Source organism: Brienomyrus brachyistius, unplaced genomic scaffold (genome assembly GCF_023856365.1).
Source record: "Brienomyrus brachyistius isolate T26 unplaced genomic scaffold, BBRACH_0.4 scaffold59, whole genome shotgun sequence".
NCBI classification, from domain to species: Eukaryota; Metazoa; Chordata; class Actinopteri; order Osteoglossiformes; family Mormyridae; genus Brienomyrus; species Brienomyrus brachyistius.
The window spans coordinates 682,385-698,889 of record NW_026042334.1 but is presented as its reverse complement, the minus strand read 5'-3'; the positions used below and the strand labels follow the sequence as shown (position 1 = coordinate 698,889).

Sequence of the window (16,505 nt, the reverse complement as noted above, 5' to 3'; positions counted from 1 at the left end):
TCAGAAGCATGCGCGCCCTCGCGGTATTGTTTCCTTTTCCTACCTCGTCAGGTGACCTGCCGGGACTCTGGTCATGTGACTAAGCATGGAGGCGTCGGCGACGAGAAGCGTCACTCAGCGAAAACACTGAGGCCACAGGGGGGGGCTGGGAACGGGCGCACAATAAACGGAAAAAGGCAACAGGCAGCCCTCTTACATTCAACATTTTTATTGCTGTGAAATGAGGGCAACATGGGTGCCAAGGAGTCGAGGATAGGCTTTCTCTCGTACGACGAGGCCGTCAAGAGAGGTGAGCGTCAAGTCGGCCGCCTTAGTTTGCGCTTAAAGCCATCGCAGCTGCTAGCTGGGCTAAAGCAGCCGCCGGCTAACAAACTCCTAAGTGTCGGCGCACCGCATACTTGGGGACGGCGAAGGTGGGGCTGGCTTGCCGGTCAGCCTGCTGTCAGTGTCACAGCCTTCCCACGATTATGTTTACAAGCGTGTTTGTAATATTTGCCGTGGCCTTGTCCGTCTCTGTTTAACGCTAAATGCGACGCATCCTTCTGGCTAGCAATGCAAGTGCAAAGCTGTCATTATGGTTTTATGGGTTGTATTTATTGGTGAGCTATACAGATAACTTACCCAAGTAATTTTTTATTTGAGATCTGTTTTCATGTATCAGACTCGAGGGTCACTTTCCTCCGATCCCTATATGTTAACTAGTTTATCCTTATGGACCGACGCCCAGGAGATTTATGCAGCATGTTTAAGTATGGAGCTGTATGCTGAGGAACTGGGACACTCAGAGGTTAGATATCCATAGATTCCGATACTCGCCCACGATCGGTCAGTTTTTCATGAAAATGCGAGCTGAGGATGACATTTGATTTCTCCTACCAGCAGTGACTGTGCGCCTAGAGTCTGGTTTCACCTGGAATTGGGATGGCTTTCTTACGTACGATTTATAAGATGACAAGTAAAATGTCAAAAATGGAATGGTGAGCGGTTTGTGACAGTGTTGATCGCCGTCTCATTAAATGTATAACTATTAAAAGCCCCAAACGTGTCACGTATTTCAAACAGGCGCTTCGTGTAAAGAAACTAATTACGCTTCATTCATAAGGTTTAATTATTGCCCATCGCAAGCCTCCTAAATGGCGAATATGGTTACCTATTTTCCTTTTTTTAGCTGTCGCTTAATGATCTCTGTCACTGCACCAGGGTCATGCGGAGACTGTGACGACGGTCAACTGTTTTTTTTTGCCGATATGTTTTTCTTTTCGGTTTAACATCTAGATACAAAATATGATTTTGCTGTTACTTTTCAACTGGGAGGAATCGGCCAAAGCCTTTATCACCCGCTGATCTCAAGTTTCAAACCAGATCTTGACAGTCTAATATCCATCCATCCATTTTCCAAACCGCTTATCCTACTGGGTCGTGGGGGGGTCCGGAACCTATCCCGGAAGCAATGGGCACGAGGCAGGGAACAACCCAGGATGGGGGGCCAGCCCATCGCAGGGCACACTCACACACTATTCACTCTCACATGCACACCTTCGGGCAATTTAGCAAGTCCAATTAGCCTCAGCATGTTTTTGGACTGTGGGGGGAAACCGGAGTACCCGGAGGAAACCCCACGACGACATGGGGAGAACCTGCAAATTCCACACACAGGTGGAGATTCAAACCTGGGTCCCAGAGGTGTGATGCAACAGTGCTAACCACTGCACCACCATGCTGCCCCACAGTGTAATATGAAATTCGAAATTTATGAATATATCCTTGGATTTGATCAATGTGTCCCATGCACACACACACACACACACACATATGTATGTGTATATATGTATATATATGTATGTATGTATATGTAAAGACTCGGTGTTTGTTCCGCGTTAACGTGTTTGTTGATTATTCTTCTGTCAAGTAAAGGTAGGAGTGAAATGAAAAGTTCTGAATCTGTATAGTATCGTTGTATGTATTATGTGTTTAAATTTAGTCTTCTTTCTCTTTCACCATCAAAGGGTTATTTAATCAGAAACATGTCAAATAACTAGGCAACAGAAAAAGAAAAATATTATGCAAATAAGATGGAGGGGGATCTCCCTGAAGGGTGAGGGTGACTGTAAAGGTCATCTTTAATCACCGAGTTTGACATGGATTGGCTGGACGAAACACAGCTCAAACGTTTTCTTGGTCAGGGGAAACCCCTCTCCGTCACCTTTACGTAAACAGCGTTTCATGTTACGGCTCCTGTCTTTCCCTGGTGGTTGGGTACAGTCTTGATTATCATACCAAAATGAATGGGTTTTTGTGTGTGTGTGTGTGTTTTTTTTTCTTTTGGTCTTTCCTTGTTGGTTAATTGCTTTCATTTTGTTTCTGAAGTAGAAAAATGTAGGGAGTGTGGGAATGGGGATGGTAAGTGGCTCAGTAGGTTAGTATGCTGTGCCTCTGATCGGAAGGTGGCCAGTTCAAATCCCAGGCTTGTCAGAGTGATGTTATCCTCGCGCCTCTGGATAAGGCCCTCAACCCCTCAGTTACTCCAGGTACTGACTGATCCTGCTATCTCAGTTTTATGTTGTTAAATAAAAAGTAAATCTCTTCCAGGAGCAGAAGGGCATGGACCCCCAAATGTGGAATGGGCCGGGCCTGGTGTGCACTGCCAGTGGATAGAGAGAAAGAACGCATGCATTACTGAGGCCATTGCATGGCTTTTAGTTTGTTTTTATTTACACTCCCATTTGTGACGGTTTTCTTTGGAATTTTGAATTTCCACCATGAGGGCGGCCACATGGCGAGTCAGGAGTCACGTCCTGGGTGTTGAGCTGAGAGCCCTGCGGCGTCAGCAGCTCTTATCTGTCATCCTTCCCCTGATGACTCGGCCTGTTCTGCTCTCGCTTTGCATCTGATATGATTGTTTATTTTATCCTCTAGGAAAAATTAATTCCAGGAAACGTTCTAGGTGGGAAGTGGGGAGCTTCTTTTTTGCATCGTCGTGTCGCAGTTGTCAAAAAAAATGACACATTGAGTTGGGGTGGTTTTTATTACACCCCCCCCCCCCCCTTCCGTCAGCACGTTTATGCATTCTTGACAGAAGACTTTGAACAAAGACTGACTGTGCTCAACAGGAGTGACGTCTGCGTTCTGTGTGTTTGCTTTGCATCCTTGTTGTGGGACGGTATGTGAGGACGCTGTGATTGGAAGGTTACCTCTTCAGTCCCTTGGTCCACAGCATGATTTCACCACTGGGCCGTTGAACAAGACCCTTAACCCCTAGTTGCTCCAGCGACTGTCTAATTCTGCCTTCTCAGTTGTCTTTCACTGTGGATAATAGCATTTGCTAAATTAGTGAACATGCGTCATAAATCTCTCTCCTGTTGAATTCCTTTTCCTTTACGATACATCTCAGTGGCGTGAGCTGCCCCCGCTTTTGAAGCTTTGAAGCCTAGTTACAGGTGTTGAGTACCTGGCCCCCTGCCCTTTTGTGTCCTGGGCCATTTTCGGATTGTGGCCGGTCTCAGACTGTTGTGTGTTTGGAGGTAGAACACTGGACGCGAGACCCCAGCACACCGGCAGAATCGGGCCCATTGTGTGGGGTTGTGGCACATTCTCCGTCATTGTTTCCTGCCGTATTGGAATATAAATATATTACATCACTCTGTCACAGTGCGAGTAGGGTCGACGCTATGTGAGAGGCATTGTCTTTCGTCTTTTGTTCTTTCATCAGTTTGGCTCTGCTGTTAGGCCCTTGCGAGACAGATCTCAGATCATTTTTGAACATCATCAGCTGTAAGCTGTCATGGCAACAAACATGTTAGTATATATGGTGGCAAATGTCGCCTTTGACACTTTTCACTTCTGCTTTTAGTTCCATTGAGATCAGCTTTTGAGTTTCTATCGTGGTTGTGAACACGTGTCAGACCGGAATGGAATCGCGTAGACTGGAAGAGTCACGGTAACCGGATGACGGCTTATGCTGACTCCAGATTAGTGTTCAGAAGGGTCCTGTGGCGAGATTTGCTCGGAAACAATGGTGTTAACGTCAAGGATACGAGTTCAGTCCTTAAATCCATGTTTATTGGATTCTGTGTGTTGGTGTGGTGTTCAGGCCAGGGTTCTGCCTAATAGGGCAGTGGTGGCCTAATGGGTAGGGAAGCACACTTCTGATTGAAAGGTTGTTGGTTTGAATTTCTGAAGGTGCCAGCGAGATACCCGGAGCAAGTTACCGCCCCCAAGCACTGCCCCCTGGGCACTGACTTAGCTGCCCACTGCTATGTAACGATGTCACGTAGGTTAAATGCAGAGGACAAATTTCTTTGTTATACACAGTGTGCTGTGGTGTGTCAGCAATGACGATTAATCACATTCACTATTCAGTAATGTTAGCTCACAATCCCTATGGTGTGGGGCCGCATTACTTTTCCGTGTCACTAAGTTGTTAACCAGCCTGTGAACACAGGAGTGGCCCCCACTTCACATTAGGATAGCAGCCTCTCCAGCTGATGACATGGCTGCACCTTGGCCACTGTCCAGTGTTCGATGGATAGTGGCACCGCGGTGACTGTCTTAGAGGACAGAAAGGAAAGGGAATAAAATTCAGGAAGCGGCGTGAGAACCCCACCTGACATGCTTTCCCCGCCATCGCGGTTTCCCTTTGCCCCCCACCCCCCCATTAAAATGTGACACCTGTACTGTAGAGGTTTTTAGGATTATTTAAATCATTTGTTAGTATTTCCATCCCCTTGGCTCACACCTTTGCATACATTTGCATGTGGTCGTTTCAGTGGGCAGTTTACGGTCCTATTGTCCTATTTCAAGCATGCCAGTGAAGACCTAATTTTTAGATGGTCTTCCATACCCTACAGTCTGTGAATATGCAATTTAACAAACGATCACCTTTTGTACATGAGCGCTGAAAGTGACTATAATTAAACAATAATCATAATTATATGATTATCATTTACACACTGTATACAGGTGACAGACGTGTAAATTTTTTTTTTTAGGTTAATACGCAACTTGACTTACGGTTCCTGTGTTGCAGTTTTGAATTAGCAACCTTACTTGTCACGGATTGTTTTCATTCATTACTGGCTGTACTTGTGTTTGAATGATAGGATGTCATTCAGAAGGTCAGTGGGTGGAGCTCCAGTCCATCTCTTCTTTAATTAATTAGCACTTTAGCCTTTATGCATTTGGGTTTTATTTTAGTTCTGCCCATTAGCTGCTGAAATGCTTCCTGTGCCGTAATTTCGATGGCATCCTGGGAAGGTTTTTTGATCTATCCAATCTGAGTGCCCCAGCACAGACCTGCTGTTCCACATGCCTCTCCTTTAAAATGTAAATCCAACCTGCCAGATCGCCCCCTGGTGCCTGGGGGTGCCGTTGCATCTGGAGGCTCCCGTGTCCCCCCCCCTGTATCGCAGCGAGGGCTATGGGATTGCTCGTCCAGTGGGGGCTGCTGCCCCGTTATTGAGTTACCATTGGCTTTTTGGGCAGGGGCGTGCCCTCTGTGACCGGCGTGCCGTGATTTGCTGCCCTGAATTCCAGAGCCCCTTCCTCTGGGAAATGATTGGCTCATTGCAGCCTGACGGCCCGGTTCTCCATAAGCGGCTTCCTCGCTTGTCTTCCTGGCCCCACAGTGCTCAGAGACGGCATATGATGTCGTACGTGTGCCTGAGTTTCCTCTGCATTACCTCTACGCCTGAGGAAAGCCCCCCCCCCACCCCCGCCAGGCTGCCTGTCACTTTCTCACGTAAAGCCGCAGCCTCTTCCTGCAGGCTGGCTGACGTGCTGGCAGTGCAGGTTCTGTCTCCTCCGGCCAGACTGGAGCGCCTCGCCCCGTCTCCAAAAACACGCAGTGCCGGTGTGACCTGTGTGCCAGTGTACATATTTGCATCTGCTCCTCATCCCCTCACTGCCATAAATAGTCTACAAAGGCCCACTTTGTGCGTCTGTCTTGCAGTACTTTTGAGTGCTTGACTGTCAGCGCTGTCAGAAGGCGCTGGTGGTCTTTGTGGTAAAGAGTAAGCTGAAGTGGTGATGGTTCTGAGAGACACTTGGCTGTTCCGCTTCTCTGGTTCAGTTCTCACTCTTCCGTGTGTATGATCTTCTGGCTAATGATGAAATGCTCCACCGCTGGCCAACATTGGGCCAAGATGGCCGAGAGCAGAAGTACAGGTGCGGCAGCGTCTGTCTGTGTCTCTTCCCCAGCTTTGGAGGCTCACTTTAATGGCACGAACCTTTCGCTGCATGTGTTGACTTTCACTCCATAATAATACCCAGCTGTACAGAGAACACTGCACTGATAGCTTATCATCTACGGTCTGTTGTATAATGGTCGCACACAAAGGTGAGGCACTTTGAATGTTTAGATACGGGAAGCCCTCCAGGTTTTACCAACGAGGAAGGATCTATTAAGCCTTCTTCAAGTCCCTTGCGTCATGATTTCTGGATGTGCACCTCATCCAGCAGAAACAGTATGATGGCTGCTTGCTGGATCTTGTCTCAGAGGGACCAGGGCTTTGTCCTTTGATAGCAGTTGATGGCGTCTCCTCTTCCCGTTTCCGGCTTGCCCTGGATCCATTGTCGACTGCTTTTTGACCCTGTAACGCTCCTTCATCCTGGTCCATTAAAAGCAACCCTGGTCACTGTTGATGGACAATCTGTTGTTAAGAGGCGGAGTCAACGGGGCGTGTAGCTGCTGCCAGATTCAGGGTTCCGGTTACAGTAACACAAGGGATGTAGCGGGGTTCAGATCAGGTCGGTGAGGAGGAGCAGGGTGTGCTGATGGGGGCAGCACTCTCTGAGTTGATTATGCAACACAGAACACTTCTGTTCAGATATTTTTAAGTTGCTTAGCAAGCACTGTTCGAGATACTTGCACAGTTTATACTTTTATAATTTAGTGTGTATCTGTATAGCTTAATGTTTTATTTTTTTGCTGTGCACCACTGAGGATTACAACAGGTGAATTTCTGATGTATTTAACCGATATGCCCCCTACTAGCACTACAATTAATTACCTTTTGAGCGCTGCTTCCCTGCATCCTGTGACTAACCGTGGCCCCTCTGTCGCCCACAGTCACCGACGTAGAGCTGAAGCGGCTGAAGGATGCCTTCAAGAGAACTAGCGGCCTCTCCTGCTATATGAACCAGCAATGTTTCTACAAGGAGGTGCTTGGAGATGGGGTCCCACCCAAAGTCGCAGAGGTGAGTCGGGTTTCACAACAAGGGCCGTGCCCACGGGATCTCCAGAATTCCTCGCTGTCCGCAGCGCCCTTCCCATTCCCTTCTGGCTCGAGCGGAGCACCAAGAATGTGCCCGTTCATGTAGGAGCATGTGACCTCCTCAGCCAGTGGGGAAACCAGGTGCAGCAGTGAAGTGTGTAACAAACAGGAACTCAAAACCTATAAATGAACTGCCTCTCAGAATCTGTTTTTTGTTTTTTTTTGTTTTTTTTGCACGGGGGGAGGGTAATAGCCTCACTAAGAAACCCCATTCACTCTCATGAAATCCACAAAATTCCTGTCTCCTGCGCCTGTCTTCCTAAGCGCCGCGGTGATCTTGCAGGAAGGCTGGGAAATACCTCAGGGCCTAAGTCATGTGAGCCGGTGCTGAGCACATGGGCTGAGTGGGGTGGTTCCTTTTCTAGCGAGTCCAGTGTGCACCTCAGAGTTGTTTGGGTGGTGCTGTAGAGCCCATGGCTCACGGCCTCCCAGGGGGCCACTTGGTCTTGCATTTACGGTTGCATAAATATATGCATGTCATTGTAACAGTTAGTTAGTATTCCTGTGAAGATACCAACCGCCAGAACCGCAGATGTAAGAGTTTACTCACATTGCGAATGGTGAACTGGAATCGTTCCAGTCGTCTTCGAGATAACATCGCTGATGACTTCTGACACATAAGCGTTTGCCTTAAACAGAAGGATCGTTTTAATATTTTTTGTCTTCGTTCTGTATTCATGACCTTCAGGAGATGGATGCATGCATGTGTTTGTTCGCGTGGGATTTTTCTTTTGGAAATGCTACAGCTTGGAAATGGAGTGTGGACAATGATAGGGATTGTGAGGAGAGCTGGCCAGCACTCCCTCTAGTAAAATCAGGAATAAAAACAGGGAAAATGTATGAAAAATAGCTGATTAAAAATGGAAACAAAAAGAGCCAAAGAAGGAGTGACAAAGAGGCTTTGTTATTGCAGGGATTATTTCAGAGAGCAGGTGACTGAGAATGAAGGACGTGTTTCAGTTGGTGTTATAAGGGATGGAGCAGACATGCATGTGTGTAGTTGTGGTTCAGGCTTTATGTGCTTGATGTCCCATCTTGATTGGTGGTCCGCTTTTATACGCTCATGCTCAGTGTATTAAAAGGGCAGCAGGCTCTGTTGCCTGTTCTGTTAGATGACGAGGCCCCAGCGATGCTGCCAGGAGGTCCGTTGATGGAGCCCACAGACGGCCGATCACTCATGGATGGGCCGATTGATGGCTGCTGGTGTGGATGTGTTCTGAGGGAGACGTCTGCTCAGGGTGACCTCGGTTCGGGGGGGGGGGGGGGGGGGGTGTGGTGTCCAAACTGACATCTGCGTCCGGCTGATTCAATCTCAGGCGTGAGCAGGTGGTGGTGGAGCTCTGCTTCACGTCTCAGAGCAACGCCCTGGTCTGGTTGCGGCCCCTGAACCCCACGGGGAGCGGCAGCAGCCGAGTGTGATAGCTAGGGCCCTGGGCGGTCGGCGACCGAGCCGGGCGGTTCCCTTGGTGGTTTCGGTACCTGGCATGGTGTGGGTCCACTGAACCGCACAGAGGGCAAAGGTGAACGACTTCAGGAAGGGATCCCATTCACGCACAGCTGAAATGTTTCTGTTCCAAATAGGGCAAAAGCCGAAGTCATTCTGATCATCAGATCGCCACCCAGTTCATGGAAGTTCATGAAACAGTGTATAAGATGGCCTTTCGGTATGAGGAGTACCACCACGCGGTGCATGGAAAGGCACGGCTTTCTGGAACGGGTCACGGTGCTTCGTCCGTGCACTTCTGCTTTCATTTCATTTTTTTATCGCCATGGCACCCAGGGGACACTGATTGCAAAGGCTGATACGTTTAAAGTTCATAGACTTATACGGGATTCAAGCAGCGTGCGCAAGCTCTGCTTAATTCGTCAGAAGGAGCGGACATGCTCCATGGCTTTCTACATTTGGACCTCATTTAGCAGCTGAATTCTGTAGCATTTTCTTTTGAAAGCTAATGGCGGACCTCATTAGCGGTGCCGGTTAGAGTCCCTCAGTGATGCACAGGGTCTGTGCACATGGCATCTGCAGTGCCTTTCAGCCGTGTCTGCCGTGAGCATTCGATCTCGGTAGCTCGTCGCTAGATCTGAAAATTCCGCATATGGATATCAAGGGAGGAATAAGCCAGAATGAAATGTTGCAGCCTTTCGTTTCGGTTGCTGCAGCTGGGCTAGCGTCCATTTCGCTTTCTTTCCTGGCTGTTCTGCTCGGATTGTTTGACACCTCTCGCTTGCTGTACAGAGGTAGCTTTGAAGTTGCTTCTATTGAAGTCATTAAAACAAAACTTTTTTTTTTTTCTCCACATGTTGCTCTCTGGACAGAACCTCACGCCTGACCCAATGTCTGACGTGTGCATTCTGGTGCTGATATGCATGGGCTGCCTTAGGTGGAATTATAAAAAAACTTAATATATTTTATTATTATTATATTTTACGATCTTTACATTTTAATCCTTGCCACAAGGATTACTAACAACAAGAAGAGGAGCAGAGTCTCTAATAGAGAGCTGAAAATCTGATCGCCCTGCACTGTAAATGTGCATCCACACACTTAGATATATACATAGCACACCTTCCCCCACAATGAGTCTGTCTCGGAACGCAAGGTGAACGCCTGTCTGTTCTTTGTCCAGACGGCCACTAAAATAGACCATAATAAAATGGGAAACGCTGTGTCTACTGGAGTTAGAACGCCCTTTGTGCTGCGTACATAGGACACGTGGCCCCGCGGAGAGAAGGTACGCAGAAGGGCAGCAGAGGGTGGAGTGTTATTTTCTACTGCTGGTTTTCAGCGACATTCTGTGAGTGCGAGCCAAGGTTCCGCCGAGTTCCGAGGTTCCCGTAGCGACAGCACAGGAGGAGCCACGAATCCACCGCGGTCACCGGCACTGCCTGTACTCTGCCTATATGGGTTGTGGACAGAGCAAGACGCTCTCGTGTGGGTGCCAGAGGGTGCCAGGCTTGGCACGCAGCCGTGTCACGTGTACGTAGATGCAAGGAGTCACACGGGTCTTGTGTGTTTGTCAGGTGCAAAGTACCTGTCTTTACGCACGTGTGAAACATGCTGGCATACAGACGTACTCTGACACGCACGGACTGTAACACACACTTGATCACATGGCTAGAGTGTCTCTCACACACACGCACAGGTTTTGAATGTCTGTCATTCAGCATGTGAACCCTGGCAGCGATGAACAGACCGGCATGCCCTGTCAGAGACTGTCACGCTCTCAGCCCCCTGGCCGTTAATCTTGAGCGTGACTGTGCAGTCTGACACTCCTGCCCTCCATGGGTCGTCACAGCTGGTTCCTCTCAGTTGTCCCAGCTAGACTGATCCACTTGCCTAATGCAGATGCAAAACTCCAGAATCTGAATCAAACCCACGACCCCGGAAGTGTGAGACTACAATACCAACCGCAGGCTGCTGTTCTTGGCGATTTACACTAGGAAGTAACTCGGGTCATTTGGTTATTTTTACCTTTACCCTGGGCAGTATAGCATTTCACGCAGCTAAACCACGCTTCTCACACTGAAGTGCATCTCCCTTTTATTTCCCTGGAACCTGCAGCTTCCTGCCTCCATTCAAATCAGTCTTGGTTTATTTTTATATTGCGCCCTCCCTAGGATGGGAGGTCCCGGGGCGTTTAACAGCGCTGGAATAAATAGAGTGAAAAACCTATTGAAGTTGTGTGATTTCTGAAGCTGTGGAGAGACGGGAAGGATAGGGGAGCTCCGTGAGACATGGATCCTATCCAGCCCATTCCATACATTCCTGCCTCGCCTTTACTGTTCGGCACGTAACTCGACCGGCCTCTTCTAGGACCTGAGGAGACAGGTGGCAGCAGGGGGTCCCAGGGGCCACCGGAGAGCCTCTACCGTAGGCAGTAAATCGTTCATATTCTTCAAAGCATATGTTTCATTCTGACAGGCTTTTGACACATGGATTGATAGTCGCAGATAATGCTTTTTGCAGATGACCTTCAGGCAGGTTGCGCTGGTGTTGGCACGTACAGGAGATCAGCCACACGTGAGCCGGCACACATGCCACAATGTTCGAGCAAGATTTCAGCACTGGGGGGCATGTTTCGGTTACGCTGGTCCTAGATAGGCGAGTGGAGGAACTCACCTCGTCACATGGGAAACCTCACTCTCTTCCGGCATGCGAGATACAGTCTCCCCATTCCTGTCCTCTCCTTCCCATCCCACGCGACACCCCTGGACGATGGAGCCTCTCCCTTTCAAACCCACATCCTGGCGCCGCGCCATATTTAAGAAGGCAGGGGTGCGGAGTGGCCCTGTTAGCGGAGTCGGCGGGGAAAACAAAACCCTTATCAGGCATGAACAGGCGTGGAAGGCGGGAAAGGGGGGGCCACCGATGGCTGGCAATTAGGCGATTCAACCAAGCGCCACCTGGCTCCCTCGTCCGTAGCACGAGGCGGTTATAAGCACTCGTGCCGAGATAAACAGCCTCCCCTTCTCTATCAGTAACATTTGAATAAACACTCGCCTTTCTTGTTTTAAATAATGCCCCTTCTTTTTAAGGCCGGCACCTTGGCGCTGCCACACTCTTTGCCCACCATGGCGTGCCCCAGCCCCCCCCCCCCAAATTTATACCGATCCCCTCTTGTTTCCTCTAGGTGATCTACAGTTCATTTGGAGGCACCTCCAAGGGGTTACACTTCAACAACCTCATCGTGGGACTGGTCCTGTTGACTAGGGGACGCGATGAGGAGAAATCCAAATGTGAGTGCCCCCCCCCCACCGCCGCCATCGTTTAGTGGGATCGCCAGTGTTTCTCTCATGTTCCTGGCTTTTTTTATTTTTATTAATTTGTTTCTGACCCTTCGTGACCCCATGAACATGGCTGAATACAACAAAAGGACAATTATAAGCACTCTGATTCATAAATTCGGAGTTGGCCCCCCGGCAACACAATCCATTGATTTAACTGCCCTGTACTCTGGGTTGCAGATATATTTAGTCTGTTCGCCAGCGACTCGGGCAGCTATGCCACACGGGAGGACATGGAGGCTATGCTGCGAGCCGTGGATGGGGAAGTCCCGCCCTCTCTCAGGAAGTGCTTCACAGAGGTCAGTGGCCCGTCATCAGTATTGGTCAACCTGCCTGTCTCTTCTCTCCATGTAATTGGTTTGCAGTTATGACACTCTCTGTCCCACAGGGCAGACCCTGCAGCATAGTATCATAAGGATATTAAAGGACAATACTGAATCGAACTGATCATTTCATTTTCCATAGAACAGTGTTTACTAATATGGTCCTCGGCGACCCACAGTCCCAGCTCCCGGTAGACTGTGGGTTCCCAAAGATCGGATTGGAAATAGAAGATATGAGAGGCTGTACCTCTCCTCTGTTGCCATATATGTGGGTGGATTCTATTGTCTTCATTCGAAAGACATGTACATAATTTGACTTTTTACAGATTTTTTTTAAACCATGGAATCACCCTCACTTGTCCAAGTGGGCAGATTTGTTAAGGGATTCACCCAAACTGGATTAGCGGGAGCTCTGCAGGTTTAAGTCGGATCTTTGTTCGGCAGGGTGAGCTCACGCCCTTCTGTTTCTGTGCCTATCCTCCCCTCCCAGCTGCACATCTGAGGGACGGCCACTTTCTAATTGCGAGCCAGGGACAGGATTCCTAAAGCCCCCCAGGATTTATTATTATTATTATTATTATTATTATTATTATTATTTTAGAATAAAGGGAATGCAGCAATGCCCCTCTGCTGCTGGCTCAGGCTTCCTCCTCTCCCAGGAGCTGCACTCGCAAGCTTCCTTATCGATTCCCGTCTGGTTTTGACGCGCAGTCACCGTGCCACTTGTTCAATACTCCACCCCTCGCCTTTTTGCACTGTTGGCCCCGTAGCTGTCGCGTTTGCTGGTGCTTCACACTGTCCCGCTCGATAAGGGAGACAGATCCCGGTCTCTCCTGTAAGCATAGCTGGGAAGCCCCATCCTCAAGGCTGAGCCGTGTTTTGGCGCAGTTTGGGGTTGCAGGAAAGCTCTAGTTTCCCTTGTTTCCATGTGTCTGCGCAGGGGGAGAGGGTCAATTATGAGAAGTTTAAGAACTGGCTGCTGCAAAACAAGGACGCTTTTACCATCTCCCGCTGGCTGCTGTCCGGCGGCGTCTGCGTCACCCTGACGGACGACAGCGACACGCCCACCTTCTATCAGACCCTGGCCGGCGTCACACACCGTAAGTCACCTCCCCCCCCTGGTTGTCAGGAAAGCGATGGTTGATCTGTAAACATCAGTGACTTAACATTGACACTGGTGGTTCACGTGGTTTCCAATCCTGCAGTTTCTGGTTACCAGGTTGGTGGTTTTACGTGTCTTTTTTGTTTATCGTTTTCTCGGGGTTTGCGTTGTTTTTAATGCCATGTGCTACAGGCTGCTGTTGGTCTCTGATACAGGTGTCCATCCGAGTGATTTTGTCCCATCTACCTTTTGTATGCTTCTGTCTCGTTGCGTTCAGCTGCTTTTGTCCCATTAGGTTTTGCAAAGGGTATCCCAACATACATGTCACCTGTCCCCAGGTAGTTGAGGGTGTTGCCCTGGTCCAGCGTTTGTTTTGTTCATTCAGCTTTGAGGGCTCACCTCCACAGGTCTCCTCCCCTCCTTCGTGGTGCCATCAGATTCTCCTCTGGCATATTGGCTGCTCTGCCTCGTAACTGCTGTCTCCTCAATGTCCGCGGTTAATGGCTGCCTTTCACGTTCACCATTGTCGCGCCTTCTCCGTGTTTTGCTGTTCTAGCCGTACATTGGAGGTTAATTGTAATATATAATTCGTCAGCCGCAGAACCTATTTGAAGGAACTTGGAAGCATTATGTAGATGCTTCAGTGAGTGTTGGACTGGGTGAAATCTCAGTGCAGGACAAGGTGGGGTGGGGGGCAGGGGTTGAAAGATCTTTTCTGATTTTCTGTCCCAGACCAATCAGAGGGTAAAAAAAGCCCGAGAAGGCAGGTAATCTTCTTAGTGAGGCAGGCGCAGTGCCTGTGTGTGCCTGCTTTGCGTGTGCAGTGTGTGCACCGCTTGCATGGACACCGCAGAGGAGCCAGGGAAGACAACGGGCGGCTGGGGTGGGTCGCTGCGGCGGAGTCAGGGAGCCACCCTGATACCTGCATGGAGCCTGCTGCATCCCACACCACACGCTTGAGGTGTGCTGTAATATGGTGCGGTTCTGTTGCCAGTTGGGAAGGATCGCACCTCTGGGTACGTACCTGTTAGCTGTGGACTGACGGACAGAGGCTTAGAAGGAGGGCTTCAAAGATGAGATTCCATTTCCAAGACCTGCCCTTTGCTCCCGGATGTAGATCTCTGCCTGCATGGCGTGGGGACTCGGGTGTGGGGTGACACACACACTCTGACAGTCCCCATGACGTGCTCTGCTGTCATACACCACGTAGCGCCATACCGCCAAGCGCGCCCACGCTGCTGTGCCCCCGGGGAGTCGTGAAGGAGGCCGCCGTGCCTTCAAAGCCAAAACAAATAAAACATCAGGTGATCGGGCGTTTCTTGTTAATATGTGCCATAAAGATGTGTGTTTCTGAATCACTCCTCAGTGCCCGGAGACCGGGAGAAAATGATTCTTTAGCGATATATGTGTCAGCCAGCGTGAGCTAAGATCCAGGCAGTGGCACCTCCGCCATCGCTACCATCGGAGTATCGCTCTCGAGGTGTGAGACATGAATGCGTCTTGGAGCTAATTAGGGTGTCTGATAAGATAGACGCGGCCGCCTCGCGGTGGGTTCGCGTCGTTTCAGCTTGTCTACACGCGCCTAAAAAGTCAAGCTTTCCGTTTATGGAGGGGGTGTAAAATAGATGCCCCCCTCCCCCGGCAGCACTGGGAGTGGTAATCCGAGGCCGATGCGCGGTGAAGGATGAGAGATGCTGCAGGGCAAATCCATACGGGCGGTAATGAGTTTTATAGATTAGCAGTCGCCACATGAGGATCAGGTCATGAATGATACCAAACGAGATGAGCCCGTATTTATGTCCCCCCATCCATATTATTGCTGAACTAATCATTGTTTTCCTCTTCCGTTCAATAAGGATATGTGTCATTTTGGTTCGTCCGGCTGCCCTGTGTCTGTTTTTTAGTGGCCAGTGACCCTTAATCATAAAATAATGTCACCCATGGTGGATGGATTCCCACAGCCTCTTAAAGGAGCCACACACACCCTCGTGACCTGGGGGGTGTATGGCTGCCCCCGTCGCGCCACGCTCATCTCAGTAATGAATCCCGTGTCTCGTTATCATTCGGCCGTCGTCCTGCTGCGGCTCTTAAAATGTCGCCGTAAATCGTGGATGGCCAGGCTATCTCCGCGAAGGCTCCACCACGGCCGGCGCTCACCCGCTCCTCTCCGATCTTTGCCGGCAGAGTCAAGGTTCTCCTTGACTCCAATTACTTTGACCAACGGCGGCACTGTGGGTCTGCCAGGTTGTCACGGCTACGGAAACACCCAAAGCATCGTGGGGGTGTGAGAGGGTGTGCAGGGTTGTGGTGGCAACCCCAGCCACGACAGGGCTGGCTGTTAGCCGGAAATGTGCCCGGAGGCCTGTCGTCGAGAGCTAAAATAAGGCTGCTATCACTGGGTTTACCTACACGCCCCATGCAGCCCCAGCTCCATGGCCCCGGAGGCACGGCGGGACACCGAGACTCAATCCCATCAACCTAAGTCACGGATTACCATGGCGAAAGAGGAAGCCGCCTCAGGGGGTTTTGCTCACCTGCGTAATGCTCCCTTTTTAGGCCGACTCCTGCCTTGGGCGTCACAAAGCGTCTGTCTGCTATTTGTAATATAACACCAGTATCTTAAAAGGCATCCGTCTCGTAATGGGTGGCAGCCATTACAGTGAAGTACCGTGCTGTAGTATCAGCCGTTTGCTTAAGTTTTTTTAAATTTTTTTTTTTATTCCAAATTATCCATAGACTTTACATCGATTTGCAGCCTAATTGCTACGAAGTATGCGATTCATCTTGTAAATTAACTAATGAAGTGCATTGTCTGACATCGCCACAGCAACAGAGATGGGGAGTATTGTCCGGCTGACCAGTCAGTATAACGCCTCTCTTTCACAGTGGAGGAATCGGACATCATCGACTTGGAGAAGCGCTATTGGCTGCTCAAGGCCCAGTCCAGGACGGGCCGCTTCGACCTGGAAACCTTTGTGCCGCTGGTTTCCCCTCCCATCCATGCCTCGCTAAGTGAAGGTACTG

General features: G+C 49.6%; 1 protein-coding gene across 2 annotated transcripts in view; it reads left to right on the top strand.

Annotated features, from left to right (window-relative positions):
* The first annotated feature begins 27 nt into the window (after positions 1–27).
* The window catches only part of usp32 (ubiquitin specific peptidase 32), a 35,376-nt gene continuing 18,898 nt past the window's right edge, over positions 28–16,505 (top strand). Inside the window, exons 1-6 of one of the 2 annotated variants that reach the window (XM_049001537.1) lie at positions 28–289; positions 7,067–7,194; positions 11,903–12,008; positions 12,237–12,355; positions 13,320–13,479; positions 16,368–16,499. In XM_049001537.1, the coding sequence (XP_048857494.1) occupies positions 232–289; positions 7,067–7,194; positions 11,903–12,008; positions 12,237–12,355; positions 13,320–13,479; positions 16,368–16,499 (703 nt within the window). In that variant the 5' untranslated portion in view covers positions 28–231. The remainder of the gene's footprint in view (positions 290–7,066; positions 7,195–11,902; positions 12,009–12,236; positions 12,356–13,319; positions 13,480–16,367; positions 16,500–16,505) is intronic. The other variant, XM_049001538.1, reaches the window with a different exon arrangement.